Here is a 24,147-nt window from a genome sequence, read left to right on the forward strand (position 1 = left end):
ATATTATAAAAATGGGCAATTGAGTAATTCAGGAAACCAAATGTCCTATGAAGGATACATACAATATAGTTACATCTAGACCAATCCACATAAGTTCCAAGGACACACCTCCACTTCACAACAGCTTGCTGCCTCTGGTTGAATGAAAGAATCTACAGTGTAGGGCTATTCTATCAAAGCTTTTATGGAACATACTAATGAATTGTAATATTATGTTTAATTCCTTTTGGCCCAAATCAGAAAATAGCTGCGGACACTGAATCCCAAAATGGATTAATGTCATGCTATGCCTATGGTTTTGTAGATCTGCACAAAATTAAGCAGTTGAACTTATTTTTATATCACCATAAACATGAGGCGTAACCTGTGAGGAAATTTCAACAATATCTAAGAACTTGTGTCGTGGTCTGTATTTCATTATGTATTTTAAGTCCCAAATCAGGGTGTCAGCACTGGACGATAAAATCTGTGTGTGCTTTTATTTACACAAATTTATTTACAATAGACCCTTTTGTGGTAAATTGATGAGCATGCTCAATATACACTTCCTCAAGGTAGGCCTTAGCAGGACAAAAGAATTTTCCTTGTGGAAGTGTTTATTGAGCATGCTCTATGCATGCTCATCGACTAGCCCACAGTTAGCACAAAAGAGTATATTACATGTTTTATTTTCAAATAATATTTGGACTTCCTTTTATTTTTTGTTTTACTTTTTAATACTGCACACAAGTGATTTGCTTCTTTTCTTATGACGAGAAGTGGAAATTTCTCAGATTGAACATGTTGGTCAAACCTGAGATCAAGTACATGTAAAAGTAATTACAACCAAATTATTTGCACAATTCTTCAATTAAATAACCATTGCAATTAGACAAAATTTTTGAAATAATTAAATTACAATTACTTTGGTAGTGTAATTAATTACTTTTCAATTACTTTTGCTAAATAATAAATAATTAAAAAATGAAATACAACATTTATACAGAAATCTGGTAGTTAAATTTATAGTCAAAGATGAATTACAAAATGTCATTGTTACATTTGATCATAATATGGTCATGAAAGGTCTTGTCTGAATCTTTTATATTCATGTCTCTTTGTTTCATGTGTATATGTTTAGGACATTTTTTTTTTGTTTTGACATATTTGAATCAGCCCATTTGTTAACTATTGATGGATTGAAAGTAATTATTTAATCAAAAAATTAATAGATGTATAATAAATAACATGATTATTAACCTTACTGACTTGCATTGCATTTTGGCAAAAAAATACACAATTACAAAAATGAGAAGTTAAGAAAGTTACAACAGATCAGTTAAGGTTAGTGTGGGGCTGAGGTCCTCAATCTTAAAAGTTTCTTAACTTAGGTCTTGGACTGAGTTGGACATTCAACCTTTTGAATTGACTTTTGGTTTTCCTGTCATAGGACATTGATTTGAATCTTTGAAAAATTTAGGATTTTCCACCCTTTAAAGTAAATTTAAACCCCTGTACAGATGGTTAACAATTTGCTGAGGATCACTACAATGGGTTGGACATAATTATTATTTTCATATTAGATAATATCGTTTTGGAAGAATTGGTTTTGCAAAAGGTGTAATGAAAAGTGTTGAAGATAAGATTTTCTCTCTCACTGTACTGATTTGATAGGAATTGATTATATGTATTTTGTTCGAACTACAAGCCTCATTTGAAGTCTGAAAATAATTTGCCTCAAGGTTTTTTAATCTAAATTAATTGAACATTAGTAATTTATGATTTTCTGGACACAATGTCCTATAGGATCATTTTGTTATCAGAGTACTATGGTACTGATTAACATTCTTAGTTTTAATTACTGCTACTGAAATTGGCCATAAGTCTTTTACATTACCATTAGTCTTAGTTGTATAGATTTTTTTCAGAGCTATGCAGAGCAGGATCAACATTGATGAACCTAGGTATGACCAAGGAACATTTTACGGAAGAGCAAAACATTTCTTCATTACAACCAATCCATTGAATATTCTAGCAACCCCTTCACAGTTAGAGGAAGCCAAAGCCATCGTTGAGAGATACAGGTATTACTGTAGTTATTTGATAGATATTGTATTGCCTGCTTGGCTGTGTTTAATTCTGTTTAGTTCAGTTGTCATTTACCATTCTAACATGACAAGTTTCAAAGTTCAGAAGATATTCGTAGTAAAACAGTGGTAAACATAGGACCAAGATCATAAACGTATGATGGTCTTATTTACGATGTCATATATAAGTTTTACACAAATTTTTCAGAGTGGTTCACCATTTCATGTAACACTTAGACTTTGTCTTCTTTTAAATAAACAGGAAGAAACTAGTCCTATTAGAATGGAAATAATTCATGGCAACTCCTACGTTTTACCACAGGCTAGTCTTTAAAAGTTTTTTTATGTGTAACCACAGAGCATGATTCACATCACAAAGTCATACCTTCCGCCATAGAAGCTTGGAACTAAGACCCTCAGTGACTGTTCAGTGCTAACATGATTTGGTTAAAGAATTCATACTTTAGCCACTTTGATTAACAGTATATTTAAGACCACTACCTTCAGGTATGCTGTTCAATCACACATGTATATTATATTTTTTAAGGTAGTATTTGCTTTGTTTCAGGAAATGTGATCCTACTTTGAAATTAACAGAAGATGAGGTATGGCAGGCTAAACACCTATATGATTCAGCATATCATCCTGACACCAAGGAAAAGATGTTTTGGGCTGGTAGAATGTCAGCACAGGTGCCAATGAACATGACCATTACAGGCTGTATGATGACATTTTATAAGTATGCTTTATCTTTATTTTGTCTATTCACTTAAACAAGTTTATATGTACATACTTTAGGTCATATGTAACCTACACTTTAGTTTTTCAACTTGCTTTATTGTATTTGCATATATTGAAAATATTTGTTTGCTGTCAATTATATAATAGTGACAAAGGTCCACGGGCAAGTTATTGGTCTTGTTAATATCTTGGAAGTTGCCAGAGATGGAGAGAAAATATAATGTAGTAAGAACAACAGAAAATTGTTAAAGAATGGAATAAATTTATTTTTACATGCCTCATCACTGTCAACATAACATTATCATATGCAAATATTTGTGTTAATTCACATTTAGACCATTTTTTTTACAACTTTTCTTTAACTGCAACCAAATTTTCATCTTAACAACTGGATTATTAATTGCCATTATTTATTTTTTATTAATGGTACTTCTCATTGTTCAGAAGAAAGTGGATTAATAAAAGTTCTCATAATTCATGTTATTTCTTGTGATAATTTCAGATCCCCGCAAGCTATAATATTTTGGCAGTGGTTTAACCAGAGCTTTAATGCTGTTGTAAATTATACCAACAGAAGTGGAGATGAACCTGTCTCAACAAAGTATGTTGGTTGTTTTCTTTTATTTTGTGTGGAATTACTGCTATAATCTTTCAGTTTGGTTGCTTGTAAATACACATATACTATCCTTTGCTTTTCACATTGTCTCAAATTCATGACATTTTTTTTCTGATTAAATTGATCAGTCAATTTTATATTTTTGAAAAAAATTCTTAAATCACAGTTTTGTAAATTGTAAGGATTTAATGAACTTTCCAGTTTTTTACAATTATATGCATCATTATCTTGGTTGGGTATAGATTGATAAAGGGGAAAAATCAGCTTTTGAGATAGAATGTGAATATTTTTTTCAGCTAACTATTTGAAAGCTTCATATTTATGGGGCAGGCTGATATTTTCCAGTATTATCCATCTTTATGTTCAGATATCTTCCTATAAAATTTATTAATGTATTTATATGGAAAATAAATTTTCCTATTATATAATCTAAATAGATTTGTTTACCTAAATGATGTCTACAAACAATCCACTTTTGTGTGGCTTAGGTGGCTAAGTAGGTTGCCAGTAGTAACTGAAATTGGCAATAATGATGAATAATTGTTTTCTTTCCATGATTATTTTCAATTTATGGTGTAGCTATGTTCATTAAAAACTTTATTGCCAAGTCAGGTTTGTCATGTGCATACTTGCATATAATAAATAATTTGGTGTACATTTAGTACCCAGGTGAGGAATTAAGGTTCACTGCAGTCTCTTGTTGAAGTATCAGATTTATTTCGTTGCATGATAAGCATGTTTTTTTTTCATATTTTAGACAGTTAGGGATGTCTTATGTACTAGCCTGTAGTGGAGCTATAGGAACAGCAATGTCAATTAATAGTATGGTGAAGGTAGGCGAAACAGCAACATATAGATTTTTCCAATAATATGAAATCTTAATGATAAAATGTATAACCCAAATCTTAAAAAAAAAAAAAAATTCTGCATAGTACTTTCATGTAATTTTATCTAACTGCAGACCAAAGGCATTGCCAGTAGAAAATGAATGTGTAAAGTTCATTGAAAAAGGGTAAGGGTACTTAATATTTTGGCAGTTATGTTGGTATGTAAAAGGTAAAGCCTTTTTCATCTATCAATTACTTGCTATACTGACTTCAAAGAAATGGTAAAAAAATTTTTTGTATGTCCCTACCTTTTATAGATGTTCTGCCCCTCCAAATTTCCCAATCTTATTCAGCTGTCTCCTTACTCAGATATAACATATTTCCTTGTCCTAATATTCTTGATTTACAGAAATTTCCTCCTGTTGTGGCTAGACTTGTACCATTTGTTGCAGTGTGTGCTGCCAATTGTATCAATATACCAATGATGAGGAGTAGGTAAGTCAAGGGCAGTAACTCTAAATAAGAGGCAAATTTTCAATTATTGAAGGTAGTAACTTCAAGATATAGTCTGAATCATTACAATCATGTGCTAAAACTGAACAGGAAACAAGATGTTATCCAATTGTTGCTGATTATTAATAATTGATATGGATGATAATGTATTAAATTAATTTCTTTCTGAAAACAAGACATAGTGGTAACTGTGTAGCTTTGTAAGGACTATTACAGCCTTTTGAACCAAATATTTATTCTATAATATTGTTTAATAATGTCTACCTATTCTTACAGAGAAATTATGGAGGGTGTACCAGTGTTTGATGCAAATGGCAACAAAATAGGAGAATCTAAAACGGCAGCAAAGAAAGCCATATCATTAGTTGTGTTTTCTAGGATTTGCATGGCAGCCCCTGGAATGTGTAAGCTTATTGAAAAAAAAATTATACTATAGTACCTATCTCTATAGAGTAGGGCTGTACTATAATCTCTTTGTCCATTTGTCCCTCTATCCACTCATATTTTGGTAACAGATTTTGAAGTTCTTCTAAATGAGATGTTTTTTACAACTGTACAAAAATTATGGTCCTATAATGGTATGGCAATATTCTCATTGTTGTTTGTAGAATTAGGTGCCAAGTATCAAGGACGCATTCTCTGCAGTCATATTAAATGCTATTCTGTGTAAGAATCAGGCAATGGTTTGCACATCATTTTTCTCAATTTGGTCTTTTTTGCCTTAAATTTTTTTCAATACATCTAGAATACAACTGAAAAGCTATTTAATGTTATCCTGAAGCATCTGTGACATAGATATTTTATGACTGCTTATATAACTAAATTTGACCTATCAATATCTTAATAGGTTAAATTTTACAAACACTTTGATGGTTATTTCTGGAGGTTATCAGGTATAAATACTTGGTTAATGCATTAAGTAGGACTCCAGCTAAGGATCATGCAAAATGTGATTCATGGGTAAAAAGCCTACATATTTTTATCTTTGATATTTTGTTTGAAATGTCAAAGTAAACAAAAATTAACATGTAGTTTTTCATGTAGCCGGTGCTCTTAGGAGATAAAAATTATATAGAATGTACTGTAGATTTCAAAATGAAGGGAGATAACTCATTACACATTTCATAGTATAGACCCATAAAACAACTTAATTACAAAAATAAAAATATGTGCCTTTTTTTGAGGTGTATCACATTTTTCAGATTTTGCATGATTCTTAAATAGACAACTACTTAAGATCTCTGTATGTGAGCTATTGCCATCACTTGGCATCTGTCATCGTCCATCATCGTGAACAATTTTTCAAAACTCTTCTCCTCTGACACTAATTGACCAATTGGAACCAAACTTGGTATGAATGTTCCATGGGGTATCCTGCATAGAACTGATGTGGGGATTTTCGATCCGTCGAAAAACATGGCCACCGTTACTAAAAATAGAACATATGGGTCAGACAATAGTTTTTTGCATATCTCTCCAAAACTGTTAGGTTTAGCCAAATTCTGACATAGTGAAAGTGTTCAGCATGATAAGATCTGTCTGCGGTCAAATTTTCATTTTAATCTATCAAGCCATGTTGGAGTTGTTGCCCTTTTTCCACGTTTTTTTTGCTATTTTTAATGTTATTTCTTTAAAAAATCTTTTCCTCTGACACTACTTGACCAATTGGAACCAAATTTGGTATGAATGTTCCTTAGGGTATCCTGCATAGAACTGTTGTGGGGATTTTTGGTCCATCAAAAAATATGGCCGCCATTACTAAAAATAGAACATGGGAGGTCAGACAGTAGTTTTTCGCATATCTCTCCAAAACAGTTAGGTTTAGCCCATTTTGAAGGGGATAAAAGTGTTCAGCATGATGAGATCTATATGAGGTCAAATTTTCATTTTAATCTATTAAGCCATGTTGGAGTTATTGCCCGTTTTTTGCTATTTTTAATGTTATTTTCTTCAAAAATCTTCTCTTCTGACACTACTTTACCAATTGAAACAAAACTCGGTATAAGTGTTTCTTGGGGTATACTGCATAGAATTGTAGTGGGGTTTTTTGATCCATCGAAAAACATGGCCACTGTTACTAAAAATAGAACATAGGGGTCAGACAGTAGTTTTTCACATATATATCTCCAAAACTGTTAGGTTTAGCCAAATTCTTTCAATTGCTGAAATGATCCTTATTTTCAGGACTGCAAAAGTCGTCAGGCATAAAATTTGTCAGACGCCTTCTTATAAGAGTTATTGCCCTTGACAGGGGAAAATGACAGGTTTTTTTGTTTTTGTTTTTTTTTTTTACAGTTTTCAGCCAATGTCTTGAAAACAATGATAGATTTAGACTTTCATTTACTGAAATGATCCTTATGATAAGTCCTATCAAAGTTTTCTTGAGTCAAAATTGTTGCACAACTTCTTGTTTAATTTATTGGCCTTGAAAGGCAAAATTCAACAAGGTGAGCGTTTCAGGCTCCTGGGAGCCTCTTGTTTTCTTTCATGTGCCACACCATATACACATTGTGCCGGATTCTTAGACTGAGAAGAATTACACACTGCCAAGCATTTAACCATACTTTGTGTATGGCTTTGGCATAGTATTTTTTCCAGGTTTCAAACGCATCTACTTTCTGCTTCCTGTCCAATTTGCCATTGTGAGAAGCTCACACCAGTAAAATGTTTTATAAATATTTAAAACATCCATTGCTATTTTGAAACTTTTAAAATGCATGTTATTGTTTGTTGTTTGCATGTTTAGTAATTTGTACTCTTTTATTTTTAGTGACACCACCATTTATTATGAATTCATTAGAGAAGAGATCATTTATGAAGGTATATCAATCAATGATAATATGGTTGTGAATTTTTAATTCATTATTTACCAATAACCTGATGCAGAATACAACTTCTTTCTTTCCATGTTACTTGAACACACTGAAAAATCCTTTTTTAGTATTTACTTAATAATTTATTATTTCTTACTAATTAAGTGGTCTTACAAAGAAGTATGAAAAAAAAAATATTGATATTCTGTTTTATATCACCTGTTGGTGCTTTATCACAGGAAAAAATTGCAACATATGTTTTCAAAACACCCGAAAACATATATTTCTCACATGTTTTTCGTATGTTTAGGACCACCATGAAAAACACATGTCTAGGACTAACAAATTAATTAATGAAAAACAAATAATTAATAATCATGTGGTAATAAAATGCTTTTAATATGTTTTTTTGGATAACATTTGTTTCCATTTGGTTTTGTAGGCACAAGAACATATTCCCATATCAGTCCTTAACACATGTTTCCATATGTTTTAAGACATATGTTTCAACTGTTCATGTGTAGTGTACCTTATTTTATTTTATTTTACAGAGAATGCCATGGTTAAGTGCACCTATACAGATTGGACTTGTTGGAATGTTGTAAGTATATGTTAATGGGAATATAAGTAAGATGAATCGATGTTATTGGAATATAAATACGATAGGATGAATCAATATCATGGAAATATAAGTAAGATAGGATGAATCAATGTCATGGGAATATAAGTAAGATAGGATGAATCAATGTCATGGGAATATAAATAAGATAGGGTGAATCAATGGCATAAGAATATAAATAAGCTGGGATGAATCAATGTTGTGGAAATATAAATAAGCTAGGGTGGATCAATGTCATGGGAATATAAATAAGCTAGGGTGAATCAATGTCATGGAAATATAAATAAGATAGGATGAATCAATGTCTCTGGAATATAAATAAGATAGGATGAATCAATGGCATGAGAATATAAATAAGCTATGGTGAATCAATGTCATGGGAATATTAATAAGATGGAATAAATCAATGTCATGGGAATATAAATAAGCTAGGGTGGATCAATGTCATGGGAATATAAATAAGCTAGGGTGAATCAATGTCATGGAAATATAAATAAGATAGGATGAATCAATATCATTGGCATATAAATAAGATAGGGTGAATCAATGTCGTGGAAATATAAATAAGAATGAATGAATCAATGTCATGGAAATACAAGTAAGCTGGGATGAATCAATGTCATGGGAATATAAATAAGACAGGGTGAATCAATGTCACTGGAATATAAATAAGATCGGGTGAATCATTGCCATGGGAATATGAATAAGCTAGGGTGAATCATTGTCATGGGAGTATAGATAAGACCTGGTGAATCAATGTCATGGGAAATTGTTGTAATTGTAAGATTGATAATTGAACTTAATTTTATATATTGTTGATCTATCAAAACAGTTGTCAAAATATTTTTGTTTGTATTTGAGGGAAAAATAAATAAGATTTTTTTTTAAATATTTACCGGTCACCTATTCTCAGAATAAATGTCCATGCTGAGAAATCATGTATAAAATTAATAAGATGTTGCAATGACTAAAATCTGTTTTTTTTAATTTTTAATTATATTTAATACATAATAAACAAAAATTTGAAACATCAGATCCCCAACTATATAGATAGAGATAGAAAATTTATTCACAAAGCAATGGTATAGAGTGCAAAGTAATCTATATTGCTTGCGCTTTTAAAAAATTCCCATCAACAGTATGAAACTGTTGTAAAGTTAAATGTATTTTTTAAAACATCAATTTATCTCACAATTATCTAGTTTTCAAATTTGCAAGATTTACAAGAATATGCCTTGGCAAAAACAAATACAGTGAAAATTCTCCAAACTGGCCACCACTCGGACAGGAAAAAATGGCCGGTTTGTATGGGTGGCCGGGTTTATGAAAAATAGCAATGCATGCTAAGAGCTGTTTCCATTAGTGTGTTCTATAATCTTACACCTTGTCAGTTTGTTGGTCGAGACATGTTAAATGCCAATTCAAAACTTTTGGCCTTTTATTACATTTCAAAGCTTGCATCATTTGTAAATGATTTGATTTTACAAATGGACTGCCGACAAAATAATGTTCATGGTTTTGAAAGAATGTGTATAAAAGATCACAGGGCTATTGGTGATATACTATTAATTATTTGTATTGTTTTCATAAATTACCTATCTACTAAGTCTAATAATTTCACCCCTGTGTTGTTTTTTCTTGGGCACTTGTCACATTAATTGACAGTTAAAAGATTGTAAAGATTGTACTATTAAATGACCCCGGTTGTCTGACATGTGTACACCGCAATTAACAGCCAACCAGTAACAAAAGTGATTAAATTTGTTGTTTAAACTACTGTCCCCTTCAAATATCATCTGTCCACTGATGAAATGCAAACCGGTCAGTGAATGAATAAATAATTACGTAATATTACGTCATCATTTACAGTTTTGTTGACACATTTATTACAGGTGAACAATTACTGGGCGGCCGGAATTGAGAGGTTGTTTTTATTTGAAATATGTAACTAAAACTGTGAAAAACCGGCTGATGTATGGTTTTAGTGGGTGGCCGGTCTATTGAAGACAAAACACACATGTTTTAAGATATATCAGCCAGGACTTTTGAAAACGGCCGGTTTGAAGGGAAGACTGGTTTTCTGAGGGTCCAGTTTGGAGAAGTTTCACTGTAGTAGAAAAAGAAAGTTACCGCTCTAAATTTTTCATTCAACATGATACAAAATGTAAATAGTTCGTTTTTAACATTTAAAGACAATTCTAGTGTAAAGTTACACTTTTTGTGATGTTAGTTGCTATTCATTTACTGAAAATAAACAAACCATACAAATTGTTTGTATTGGTTTAGAGACAAACTGAATCACATAAAATAAAACAATAATGTAATTTACATAGAAAGCATCTTACAAAACTGTAATATCTTTAAATCTATATTTTAAACATTTTTGCCAACGCTTTATCTAAAAGATAATACATAAACACTTTCAAGACTATACATGTGCCTTTCTCTTCAAAATTGTCAGAATTTTAAATACATAACATAATTTAACAAATGATTTTTTTTTCATTTTTTGGTTATAATTTGCCTAGTGGGATTATAAATTGAATATCATTTAGAACTTTCTAGTTATAGCACTACAACCAAACTTATTTATCTACTTGTCCTCAATGTGGTTTTGGTTTAAGTTTTGTGATAATGTAAATTACATAAAAGATCTACATGATTCGACATGAGCATCTTATTATATTTGTTATATGCAAAACATTTGCTATAAACACAAATGCATAGAACTAGAAATAATTAGACACAACTGTGATTCCTTTAATGATAATTAGAACTCCCTTCCAATCATTCAATCTTCAGTCCTTCAAAACCAGTATTTATATGTCTTTTGAGTTCTTTGGTGTTTGTTTCAAGGCTTAATTCTGCTTCCAAGCAAATCACTGGCATTTCTATAATAATTGGCCTTTATTTCATAGCTTCTGCCACTTCCCCTGACTTTCAATGGTTCTCTTAAATTGCATAAAATATCTGTAACCTGCAACCAAATTTTGTCCTCTGGAGAAAGCCATTTGTATAAGTATTTCTCGCTTGACTGGGGTGCATAAAAGTGATCTGACATTCTTCAGCAGTTTCATTAATGTATGTGATTTTTCCAATGTTCCATGCGTTATCATAAATAGCAGCTACGAAGAAACCGATGGCAATGCTCACCTCAACTCTATCAGATTCCATTCTGACACCATTAGTTTCCATCCGGAATTCCTCACTTATTGTGTTGACATTCTGTTCCACTTCTATTATAAGCTTGGTCTTCTCTCCTTTCATTATATTTGCCTGAGAATAATCATGGTAGTTGCCTACAAATTTCATTATATTTGCCTGAGAATAATCATGGTAGTTGCCTACAAAACAATCCTGAGAAAAACAAGATGTAATTGTTGTCTTGATTACACCCTTTGATACCTTAACAACACAGTGGACTTCAACAGAGTTATAATGGTTGTAATGGGATAACTCTGACCTACTATTTGTACATTTGGAGGATATAACAAAAATGTACTTAGCACTAGTGTGATACTTTTGTACCTTTTTAAAATACTCAGCTGCATCCTGTACTGTTATCTTTCCTTGTCGAATAGCAAGATCTGCAGTACGCCTTGAGGTTCCGCCTTTGCTGTCACACGGAACTTCACATGACCTGATTCAAGGAAATTCCAAATTGCTCTGGCTTGAAAAATTTCATCATGATGATGGGTAGGATGAAGAAGGCAGTCTTGTTCCTTGGAACTAGGACTATCAGTCCAGTAGTCTAAATCCTTGATATAAGTTTGGATTTCTGTCATTAGTTTCTGTAAAATAGCTTAAACAGTCCCAAAGTTGTGTCCAAGGTCGTCAGAAACGAAGACATAATTCTTGTGTTCTACTTCTGTGTCGTTATTTTTGAAACAAACTACCAATGGATGTAGAGTAACCGCACTTAAATTCCAGTATGTGCTTTGGACTTCATCGGCCAAGCAGCATGAAAAGTTTTCCACAAAATCCATTTGCATCATGACATTTCTAGTAGGTAAGTTTGCTTTTAAGTTGTTCAAAGCCTTATATTTCAGACAAACTCTTATTACATGTTCCTGAAAGTCAATAACTTGAACATGCATAATTGAAATGAAATTGTCTCTGCTTTCTTCTTTTTCTTCTGTTTTTGTCCTTTTTGTTTCGTCTGTCATGCCAACATTTTTCCATTGTTCATACTTGATATTTTCATCTTTTATTTCTGTGAGTACATCTGGGAGTGGTTTGTCCTTCAGGCTTTTATTTCTGTGAGTACATCTGGGAGTGGTTTGTCATTCAGGCTTTTATTTCTGTGAGTACATTTGGGAGTGGTTTGTCCTTCAGGTTTTTATTTCTGTGAGTACATCTGGGAGTGGTTTGTCCTTCAGGGTTTTATTTCTGTGAGTACATCTGGGAGTGGTTTGTCCTTCAGGCTTTTATTCCTGTGAATACATCTGGGAGTGGTTTGTCTTTCAGGCTTTTATTTCTGTGAGTACATTTGGGAGTGGTTTGTCCTTCAGGCTTTCATTTCTGCGAATACATCTGGGTGTCCTTTAGGGTTGATTGTTACATTGGCACATGATGTTTTTGTGTTTGTAAGTGCCAATGCCATATTGCAACAAAATGTTGCAAGGGAAATCTTGTGTAATGACTCTGTTTTGAACTTGAGATGTAAGAATATCATCAATTAGGGTTCATTTTTGTGTATGACCTGTTTCTGTTTTCTTCGTGTTGTTTTTGTTGGGCATGAGCTTGCTGTTGTTTCTCTTTCTAGGAATCTGATGACATCCTGACTTATCTTTTCTCTTGATTCTACTCTCCTCTTGAATCTTGGAAATGGAGCAGTTTCTTTGAAGTTCCTTTGGCCATGAAGTGATGCCTTCTTATTCCTGATTTTATCCCTAATATTGTCTTCATTCTGAACTTTTTGATTATTTCTCCATTCACAAGATTCTTTACTATGTGTTTTCCCTTAATCCATTTGATCTTTATACAACACCCAAGTCTTCTGTGATGGCATTTGCAAATAAAAGATTCTCTTTGATCTTTTTTTGGAACTTTTCTTGGGGTCAGACCCCCCATCTCTGATTTCTTTTATGGTTCTTTTCCTAGGTGTAACCATCTCTGTTATAGATGTGTTGGGGTATTACTGACATCCATTGATGTACTAGCAGTGTTTTCATTAGGTTGATTTTTCTTCACTGACTGAACAAGTACCGTTTTGCAACTGTTTTTATCTTTCTATTGAGTTGCTTTTTTTTAAAGTTCTCAATTGTTCGTCTATGCTTTGTATTACTCTAGTTCTTGTTGTTTTCTTTGTCACCAGCATGGGCAGCTTAACCACGAATAGTCCTTAGTTCACACTAGGAGTGATATCTGATGATGAGGAAACTTCTGATCTTTGCTCAAAAGTATTGTCATGTGCACTGGACTGTCTGATTCGGACTTCTTATTAAGCTGATGATGATTGACCCATTCCCAAACTTTTCTATGCTTTTAGTCTGCTTTTTGTTGTGGCTTGTCAGCTATTGGGACATAGTATGACTTGACCCATTCCCATTCCTTTTCGAGATATGCTTCTCCCTCTAGCAGTTTTTTCTTTCCCTGTAGGCTTTCTGTATCTCAGCCTTTGATTTGCCCATTTCTGAAAAAATGAAACAATCATTCAAATTGGGGACAAGAAAAATAAAAGGTGTCAATAATGCTTAATACATTGTGTTAAAGAATATATCTTCAAAATGTTGATGGAAGCAACTACAAATATAAAGTAATCTACGTTATGTAAACTACATTATCGATTTCTGCACATCATTCACGTAGTAGGCACATTGCAGCTAAAGTACCATTGTGATGTTATAATAATATGAGACCTGTATACTGTGAAAGTACTATTGTTCATGGGATTCAAATTTTTATGGGTGAGCCAAACCACAAAGTTTAGTTCCCAACGAAAAGATTACCATTGATGTGTATAATGAAAACCTCGAAAACCATGAATTCAAGAATTCATGAACATGTATATCCTCCCTAATCCATGAAAATTGGTATCCATGAAGTAAAGTACTATCACAGCATTATAGTTTACATGTGGTTGAAACAAGTTTCATTATATGCATGAAGTGGAAAGTTTGAAAATTGATGTTTCTTGAACTCTTGTAAGTTACCTTATCATGTTTTCTTAGGAAAATATCTCATGAACACTTTCATATTTTTATACACAATTGAAGTTGATTGAAAAATTATGTAAAATGATTTACATTTTTATTCATTTTAATAATGCCCACAGCACTGTATCCAATACACATACCTATGATCACATAATTCACCCATATATTGATGTGTTTATAAATGCAAAATTTGCTGTCTGAATGTTTGAAACCATTCATGCACTAATTGAAGTTTGACAATAAAATACAACATATTTGCTTACCTTGATTTAAGGCGGGAGTCCCATTTCAAACAATTGCAACTTTGAATTTTCCTGCTCAAAAACTTTAAGGTCTGATAACATCAGAATTTATAACTGAAGAACGAACCACTAGCAACACTTGTTTTTGCGCTAAAAATGTTATTTAAAAAACATTGAATAGTTTGTGTGCAAAACAGGTGTGCACTATTAAAAACAATTCATCTTGGCTGTGTATAGTCCTACCAACTTCGATGACAGTGGTAATAGTACTAGAGATTAAAATCTGTAAAATTGTATAATGTAGATTACATTAGTACGTGGGCTGAGATAACCCCCTGTGCAACCTTCCCCCCACCCCTCATCAACCAAAATATGATTTTCAGGTACCCTTATACCCTCCCATTTATGAATCTTTTTGTCGCCAGAAAATAAACTGAAGCATTTTTGTATTTTTTGGCTACTTTTTATACCTCTTTGAAGCAAAAATCTATTTTTAAGTTTTTTTTTATTATACTAACTTTTTTTTTCTACAGAATGTATGAAACTGACATATGTATGTATGATCATGTAGCCCAATGTCTCAGCTTTACAATAGTACCATGGAAGTTGCAGTAACACTTAGGGTTTTGTGGTATAATGCGAAAAATGTACCCTTACACCTAAATTGACATATTTTTCAAGGTCAAAACACCTAGAGTATTAATGCTTCAGTAAAAAATGGCTTATTTGGTATTTTATGTTTATTTTTATCAAAATTAATACTTCTGGGGTTCTTTTGGTGAATTTTGGCGATTTTCATAGTCAGAATTTATCAAGAAAGAGTAATCAAGGGAACCAAGGTTATAGCGGTAATCAAAAGAATGTAATCCAGGGACAAAATGGGATTTTCAATTTTTTGGTCAAAAGTCACATAAATTCGACTCTACAAGTTATTACTCAACTAAAATGTCTCAAATTTGGTATCATTCGATAGATAATTTAATTTTCTATATACATAAACCACGAAAAACTAATTATCAAGAAAGGATTTTCAATAAATGTTAAAAATATTACCCGACCCCTAGAAAACTGGTCGTAGTATCAAACAAAATTCTCATTCACATCATACTGACAACATAAAACTTATATTTAAGGTATTCATAATTAAGATAATCATGTTCCCAATATATCTGATCAATTCAGGGGCTTAGATTTTCTTTTTTGGGTAATAACTACTACATGTATAAAATAGTCAAAAGGGGAATTTTCAGAATTTCAAAATTTCTTCTATATCACCCGTTATTTCCCTTTTTTCAGAATATCGTAGTTTGATCAAGCTTTTGTGTGATGCAGTTAATTAATATAATGTCTTAGCTTCAAATGAGCTCAAGTAATAAATATTTGAACTTTTTGAAGTCAAGTAAAAAATTGCCACCCCTACCCATGAATGAAAATGCCTTAACAAGAACTAAAATGTGAATAATTAATACATAAATGGTATACAATAGACATGTTGGGTACTGTTGTTTTAATTATCAAAGTATTCAACATCTATTCTCATTTCAGGTGCATATTTTTCAGTTTTAATGTGATAATAATGAGTTTTTCATAAAAGGGGAATTTTCAGAATTTCATATTTAGCTGAGTATAGAGTCAAATTTATGTGACTTTTGACCGAAAAATCGAAAATCACCAAAATTCATCAAAAGAACCCCAGTAGTATAAATTGTGATAAAACTAAACAGAAAATATGGCCACCATTACTAAAAATAGAACAGAGGGGTCAGACAGTAGTTTTTGCTCACCTGGCCAAAGGCCATGTGAGCTATTGCTGTCACTTGGCGTCTATTGTCGTCGTCATTAACAATTATACAAAACTCTTCTTCTCTGAAACTACTTACATAATTAGAACCAAACTTGGTGTGAATGTTCCTTGGGGTATCCTGCATAGAACTGACGTGGGGATTTTTGATTCGTTAAAAAACATGGCCACCGTTACTAAAAATAGAACATAGGGGTCAGACAGTAGTTTTTTCGCATACATCTCCTAAACCGTTAGGTTTAGCTGAATTATGACAGGGTAAAAGTGTTCAGCATGATGAGATCTATCTCTGGTCAAATTTTGGTTTTAATCTGTTAACCGATGTTGGAGTTATTACCCTTTTTCAACACTTTTTGCTATTTTTAATGTTATTTCTTTCCAAAATCTTCTCCTCTGACACTATTTGACCAATTGAAACCAAACTTGGTATGAATGTTTCTTGGGGTATCCTTCAAAGAACTGATATGGGGATTTATGATTCGTCAAAAAACATAGCCGACATTACTAAAAATAGAACATAGGGGTAAAAGTGTTCAGCATGATGAGATCTATCTCTGGTCAAATTTTGGTTTTAATCCATTAACCCATGCTGGAGTTATTGCCCTTTTTCAACGATTTTTGCTATTTTTAATAATATTTCTTTCCAAAATCTTCTTCTCTGACACAACTGGACCAATTGAAACCAAACTTGGTATGAATGTTTCTTGGGGTATCCTTCAAAGAACTGATATGGGGATTTATGATGTGTCAAAAAACATAGCTGACATTACTAAAAATAGAACATAGGGGTCAGACAGTAGTTTTTCACATATATCTCCTAAACCGTTAGGTTTAACTGAATTATGACAGGGTAAAAGTATTTAGCATGATGAGATCTATCTCTGGTCAAATTTTGGTTTTAATCCATTAACCCATGCTGGAGTTACTGCCCTTTTTCAACAATTTTTGCTATTTTTAATGTTATTTCTTTCCAAAATCTTCTCCTCTGACACTACTTGACTAATTGAAACCAAACTTGGTATGAATGTTTCTTGGGGCATACTGCAAAGAACTGGTGTGGGGATTTTTTATTCGTTGATAAACATTGCCACCATTACTAAAAATAGAACATAGGGGTCAGACAGTAGTTTTTCACATATATCTCCTAAACTGTTAGGTTTATCCAAATTCTTTCAATAGCTGAAATGATCCATATTATTAGGACTACACAAGTCTTCAGACTCCTTGTAAGAGATATTGGCCTTGAAAGGGGAAAAATGACTTTTTCTTTTAATAGTTTTCAGTCAATATCTTGAAAACTATGATAGATTAAAAGAAAGTTTCAATTGTTGAAAAGATCTTGTGATAGTCCTATCAAAGACTTCTTTAGTCAAACTTGTTGGACAACTTTTTGTTTAATTTATTGCCTTTGAAATGCAAAATTCAAGAAGGTGAGTGATTCAGGCTTCTGGGAGTCTCTTGTTTTTTACAGTTTTCAGTTAATATCTTGAAAACTATGATAGAAATTCTTCTTAAATTTACTGCTCTTGAAAGACAAAATTTAACAAGGTGAGCAGTTCAGGCTCCTGGGAGCCTCTTGTTGGTATATAAGTTCAACATGATAAGTTACGGGTCAACTTTAACTTTCGTTTCACTGTGATGATTTTTATCTTGAACTTAGCAAAATTCACAGAAATAACTATTTTCTTGACTTTTTTTTCGAAACCCTTGCAGATGTTGACATGATTTTTAGTATATAATTTCATCATAAGTCACAGGACAAGTTTGTGTTTGGTTTCGCTCTGATGATTTTTACCGAAATTACGGGCCTTGAACTTAGCTAAATATACAGAAATAACCGTTTTTCGGACTTTTTTTTCTGAACGCTTACAGATTATGACATGATTTTTGGTATTTAAGTTCACCATGATAAGTTACAGGGTCAAGTGTACATTTTGTACAGTACGATGATATTTACATTGGAATAATTAAAAATCAAAGAAATCACAGTCTGGAGTTTGAAATTTACTTGAATATCCGACATGGGGACACGTGGGGTATGTGAGCATGCTCAATAAGGTTCTTTAATTAAGTTTGTGCTTTGAAGAAAATATATTTAGCTATATGGTTATGCTTTAGTCAGTAAAAAATTGCTACTCTCATTTTTTTGTGCATTTATACTTTAAGGGTCTATTATTGGCAACATGCAATATTTAAAAAATTCACATTCTTAAAAATCAAATTTGAAGAGAAAGATATTGAGATAAGTTGCTTAAATATACTAAATGATCTATTTCTTAGTATGAAAAGAAAAGAGTTATACTTAAGGTAATTTTCTTTCCAGTGTTTAGCAACACATATTATACAATTGTGATCACTTATTCTAAGAATAGGTGTGTTACATTAATGAGGTAGGTACAGGATAGCAGTAAATATTAATTGAATAGTAATAAGGGGAATAATAGTTTTTTTACCCAATTTACCTTCTTCAGGCAAAATTATTTCACATGATTTTTTACTTGAATTGTGCAAATAAAGTTTGTAACAAGGTGAGTTTATGTGAAATTCCTGTTAAACAAAATTTCATGTGAAACATATTCATGGGAAAATCACATTAATTTCATGTGAAGTTCACATAAGTTTCACAGAATTAATGACTCAGAAGAAATGCCATAGGTGATGGTATCGAAGAACAGTATCCAGTGTTTTATGAAACAAAATAATTGAAATGTATTCATTATCCTTCTTTTTGGAAGAAGCCAATCACTTGACCATTGTAGATGATAATCATTTTGTCACACTGAATACGCATATGTTCTGATAATCTGATTTTAACTTTTGTACACAATTAATCCGAAGAACACTCGAACTTTGATTAGCCAATGTGAATTGAGAAACAAAGGGAGTTAATTATGTACATGGCATTATTCCCCTGGTCATCAGTAAAAAAAACTTGGTAAATAGAACACACATAATAAACATAAATATTTCTCTTGATGAACTATAAAGGTATAAACATTCCAGTTTAGTATCAGATAACTTTATTTTTCAGCTTATTATTTGCCACTCCCCTGTGTTGTGCTTTGTTTCCACAGAAAAGGTAATACTATTATCATAGAAATCAATATTGTTTACATGAACATTGTTTATCATTTATGATGTACCTCATTACAAAGTACATGTAGTCAATAAACATTTCAATTAACCAAGTAATGTTCCTCATAGCTTTTTTAAAAGGCAGGGAAATCCAGGTCAAACAAGGACACTTTTAGATTTTAGAGACAAATTTGAAACTACATCATGCAAGCATTAACATTTATTTGGGGAAATTTGACAGAAAAGGGTAGGACGCTTATAAAAACCCGCAAGAAGAGCAAGACACTGCACCCTCCCAAAACCTCCTGTAGTGAACACTACACAGGAGACTAGGTGATGATGAGTTTTTTTTTTTAATAATGTGTTTATATATTCATTTAGTGTAGATTTAATGATAAAGAAGAGATATCAAAATAAGTACCTATAGTTCAAGTTACTGTGTATATCATCACAAATTTAACTACTTCCAATTAGCAAACTTGCATCTAATTTCTTTATATATTCCATTTATAGCATGAATGTAAAGCTTATCAATCTTATACTAATTTATTATTTATATGACTGATGATTGTACTCATTTGAAGAATTCTTCTATTTCAGCTCTCTACATATTCATTCTATAGAAAAAGAACTTCAAGAGAAGATACCAGGAGCAAACCCAAATGATTTAGTTTACTTCAACAAAGGACTATAATCATTGATTTTAGCTTATAACCTAACATACATGTACCTCAACTTCCAGCTGACATCCCATCTAAAGACAAGGTAGTGTAATTCATGTGAGTACTGATGGTGGAACATGGTGTTGTTGGATTGATTTATTCCGAAATGTTCACATTGCGAGAAACCTTTGGCTATGTTTAGTGATGTGTCACAAAATGAAATATATGTAGTCTCAATACAGTCGATTTTTGTGGCAGTTTTATTTTTGCTGTTTTTTTTGTGGTTATGCCTGTTTCAGGAAAATGGAAATGGAACTATTGTTAATATTCAAAGAGGATTTCATACCATTTGAGAACAATTCTGAATTTAGGACAGCATGAAAAAAGACTGATTTTTTTAAAAGTTAATGTCGAATTTTCCAGTTCACAGACAGTCTGTTATTAGTTGATTTTATGAGTCTTTACTCAAAATTTGGTTAATAAAATGAGCAGTTGTATTATTGCTTTTCAGTACTTGGGAATAACTTCCAGTGAGGATTCTTACTGGATCATTATTTGATTAGATCTATATATATTACATACTGGACACAAACATGCCAAGACTCAGATATTCATTCTTTGTAATATTTAACTTGTGTATTTTGTCAGTTATAGTAATAATGTGATTTACATATGAGCGTATATGTAATTGAACTCAGTGGTGAGGGTTTATAAAAGCATAATCAGATAATATTTTACTTAAACATCAATTTTTATGGTTTGTCAAAATTTAGTTTTGAAGTTAGTCCTGGTTAATGAATGTCATTTGATATCTACATTATATCCGTATATCACTGAGAATTTAAATTCATGGTATGGTCACTCACAAATACCTACCAATAATGGAACTCTTACTAATACTTCAAATTGACAATCTTCATTCAGTAAAAAGATACCTACCTAGTAATGGCAATACTGTTAATCCCCTTATTAAATCTTAAGATTTGGAATCTCAGATTTTTGATATTATATGTAGTCATGAGGTAAATTGTTATCTAATACTAATGTAATACCTAGTCATGTTGTATCAGATGTTTTATAGCAATTTGAAATAGTGGGTAACTGATTCAAAACAAGTGCATAAAGGCTTCTGGGGGACATAAATAGCCACAGAACACTCCAGTCATTTTTTTTTAACACTGTCTTTCAAGTTTGAATACCAAGTAATTTGTGACAAGAATATCAACCGCTATTTAAACTTGAAAGACAGTCTACAAAAGATCACACATGTTCAGTATCACTCTATTTTAAATTGGTATTAAGTCCTGCCATGGCTGTCATATTCTTGCACCAATTTTTAAAATATTCAATATTTCGTTTGTGCCACAAGGTTGTACTTCACTTGCACTATTTTCAAGGTAACTGTTAGGTTAAGGTAGATAGGTAAAGTTTCAAGTAAATAAATTGAATTATTATATAGATAGTAGTGTTTTATCAAATGTTCCTAGTGTAATAAATTTCGGTAATTCACACTGTGAAATAAATTCAGTAATTTCACTCTCATGCTTTCTCCTGCTAAAATGTCAAAATTTTGATATCAATCCGCCAATCACAGAATTTAAAATTCATAATGAAAATATCTATAAATTATGGAGAAAATCTATAAATTATGAAAAAAATATGTATAATAAATAGGATAATCAATTGGTTATCGTGAAGAACCAAAACATTATCACTCATGCCAAGAACGCTTGAGGATTTAACTCGTGCGTGGAACAAGTTCCACGCACTCGTTAAATCTTGGCGTTCTTCGGCACTCGTGATTATATTTTGGTTATTAACTCTTTCCAAATAATTACCCTATTAGGATTTGTACAAATAAAACAATAAGGTCAGGTGCTGTAATTGCTTGTTTATAGTAAACAAACATGTATAGGATGTTTCTGATGATTTTAAAATGTCTGCATAGACTGTTTTTATATTGTAAATGCAATTTTATTGTTTTAACCATTTACTTATCATGCTTAAAATTTAACCTCCACCTCTCTGTGGTGAGCAAGAGTAACAAAAGTTTAACTATATTATACAAAATTCATCTGAAATTGGCTTAATAGATATAATTTATTTTTGGTGCAAATGAAAGTATGGTTTGTGGCACAAATGAAATACTAATTGGTGTAAAAGCAATGTGTCACCTGCAATAGCTTAAGTTTTCATTGTTGTCTGTTGTATCTTTAAATTGAATTCTTACAATTGTTTTCTTTTGTTTCCTTAATGCTGATTTTGTTGGTTTTCTTTGCCAAATAACAATGTATTTATTTTTGATCTGTAGCCCAACATTTTATTCACCTTTTAGTCAGACATTGGGTTTTTGGTTTGCTTTGATATATAAAGATAATGCCACATATTCATTACAGTATAATTGTTTATTATTGGCCTCGTATTAAGCTGTTGAGCAGCAGCATAATTTGTTTTGGTTTTGTTGTTTTTATTTCAAGTACAACTTTAAATTTTTATGGTTTATCATATGAATTATGAATGTCTACCAATTCATGTTTTGCTATATGAGTATGGATTTGCTTTTAATGAAGAATGCTTTATACTTTAATCATGCAGTTACTTAAGATCATCAATCATGTGTGTTAATCTATATACTTAAACAATGCATTCCATTTCTCTGACAAAATTTGTAGTATCACTAATTTTTTTATGACATAACATTAATATATTTGGTTTGTAGAAACTTTAATTTTTTTGGAAAAGAACATCTTGTTGACAGGATTTAAAACATTTATTGATCAGAGTCTCATTAAAAAAAGAACCTTCCAACAACATATCTGTCATACTAGTTGTACATTATGTTAAGATCTCATTTTTATGTGAAATTGACATGATTTGCTTGTTTATGAAAACGCCAGAGATAAGCTTTGTTGTAGTACTGAATGTCACAAGAGAAATTTTCTGGATAAAAGAATCAGAATAGGCTTTGTTATCACCATATTACATTAGTTTTGTTGTTCCTCAATTTCTATAGTTTCTGGAATATTTAGTGTATTTAGTGAATCACACACACTAAATAGAAAAGTAACTGGTAAATTGAAAGTATTTCATAAGTTTAATGATTTTTGCAATCAAAATTTGAATTGACAAAAACAGAAGAAATTATATCCGAGAAGAGGTTAAAATCTTTAAAGGATTGATATAGTTTTGGATTATGTCATAGTTATCTCCCTTCTATCTCAGGAGCTCTCGACAGGTTTAAAATTTTGTTTGTTAAAGAAAAGAAAGAAACAAAGCATTCTTGGAGTGTTGTCATAAAATTTAAAAAATTTGAAAAAAAAAGATAAATTTATGTGCAAATTACATGTTACATGATTTTTTTATGCAAACATGACCTTTTTTTTATATCATCATTCTAAAATGCTAAGTTTTTTTTTGTTCATTTATATGAGTGATAAATGCATGCATTCGTTTTTTTTTCATATGGAACTAAATTGTTGCTGTTAAAATATATATACATTTTTAGTTTGTTTGTTCATTTATAAAGTATTGAATAGAAGATACTCTGATCTCTTGAAAAATATTGGATTTGAATAACATCAAGACAAATCTCAGATATGAATAGACATGCACTTGACCTGTTTTTTGTTCCATTAAATGAAACAGAATAAATATTCATACCTACCAAATACCACCTTACACCTAACAAAAACTAGAAGCTCTGTATGTCACAGGAGCCCCCGCGTCAATTGTTAGTAGTGGTTTTTTTAATAAATCAAATGTGTCTGTAAGACACAAATGATGCCCCTGTTCACTAGTTTTTCCAAATTAAGAACATGTTTATATTTGTATGAAGACATGGTTTGCAGATTCAGAAAGGTTATGTACTGTTGGTTAATGCAGTAAATATTTGGTATGTTAGGATAAGCACTGCAAAAATACTTGGGATGAGAAAAAGAGGACGGATGGACAGACTGACAGACACATAAAAAATGTTAATACCCCCAATAACAAATTCCTGACTTTGTTGCTTGG

The 24,147-nt window shown here is 31.6% G+C and overlaps 1 protein-coding gene and 1 pseudogene across 3 annotated transcripts; one reads left to right on the forward strand and one right to left on the reverse strand.

Annotated features, from left to right (window-relative positions):
• The first annotated feature begins 54 nt into the window (after positions 1 to 54).
• LOC148622658 (sideroflexin-1-like) lies at positions 55 to 23,637 on the forward strand. Of its 3 annotated transcripts, none has more exons than XM_088572639.1 (11): positions 55 to 159; positions 1,908 to 2,063; positions 2,635 to 2,805; positions 3,310 to 3,408; positions 4,181 to 4,256; positions 4,660 to 4,745; positions 5,040 to 5,167; positions 7,534 to 7,583; positions 8,128 to 8,177; positions 19,428 to 19,475; positions 20,072 to 23,637. In XM_088572639.1, the coding sequence occupies exons 1-11, from the start codon at positions 143 to 145 to the stop codon at positions 20,163 to 20,165; spliced, it is 975 nt and encodes a 324-aa protein (XP_088428765.1). In that variant the 5' UTR covers positions 55 to 142; the 3' UTR covers positions 20,166 to 23,637. The 3 variants fall into 3 exon arrangements, with proteins under 3 accessions (XP_088428765.1, XP_088428764.1, XP_088428766.1); XM_088572638.1 differs by having other exon boundaries at positions 79 to 204; XM_088572640.1 differs by lacking the exon at positions 55 to 159 and adding an exon at positions 387 to 405.
• LOC148622659 (uncharacterized) lies at positions 11,047 to 13,828 on the reverse strand (annotated as a pseudogene).
• Positions 23,638 to 24,147: the final 510 nt, after the last annotated feature.

This window comes from Perna viridis, chromosome 3 (assembly GCF_037379345.1).
Source record: "Perna viridis isolate PV_CMFRI_1.1 ecotype Kerala chromosome 3, ASM3737934v1, whole genome shotgun sequence".
Classification (NCBI taxonomy): domain Eukaryota; kingdom Metazoa; phylum Mollusca; class Bivalvia; order Mytilida; family Mytilidae; genus Perna; species Perna viridis.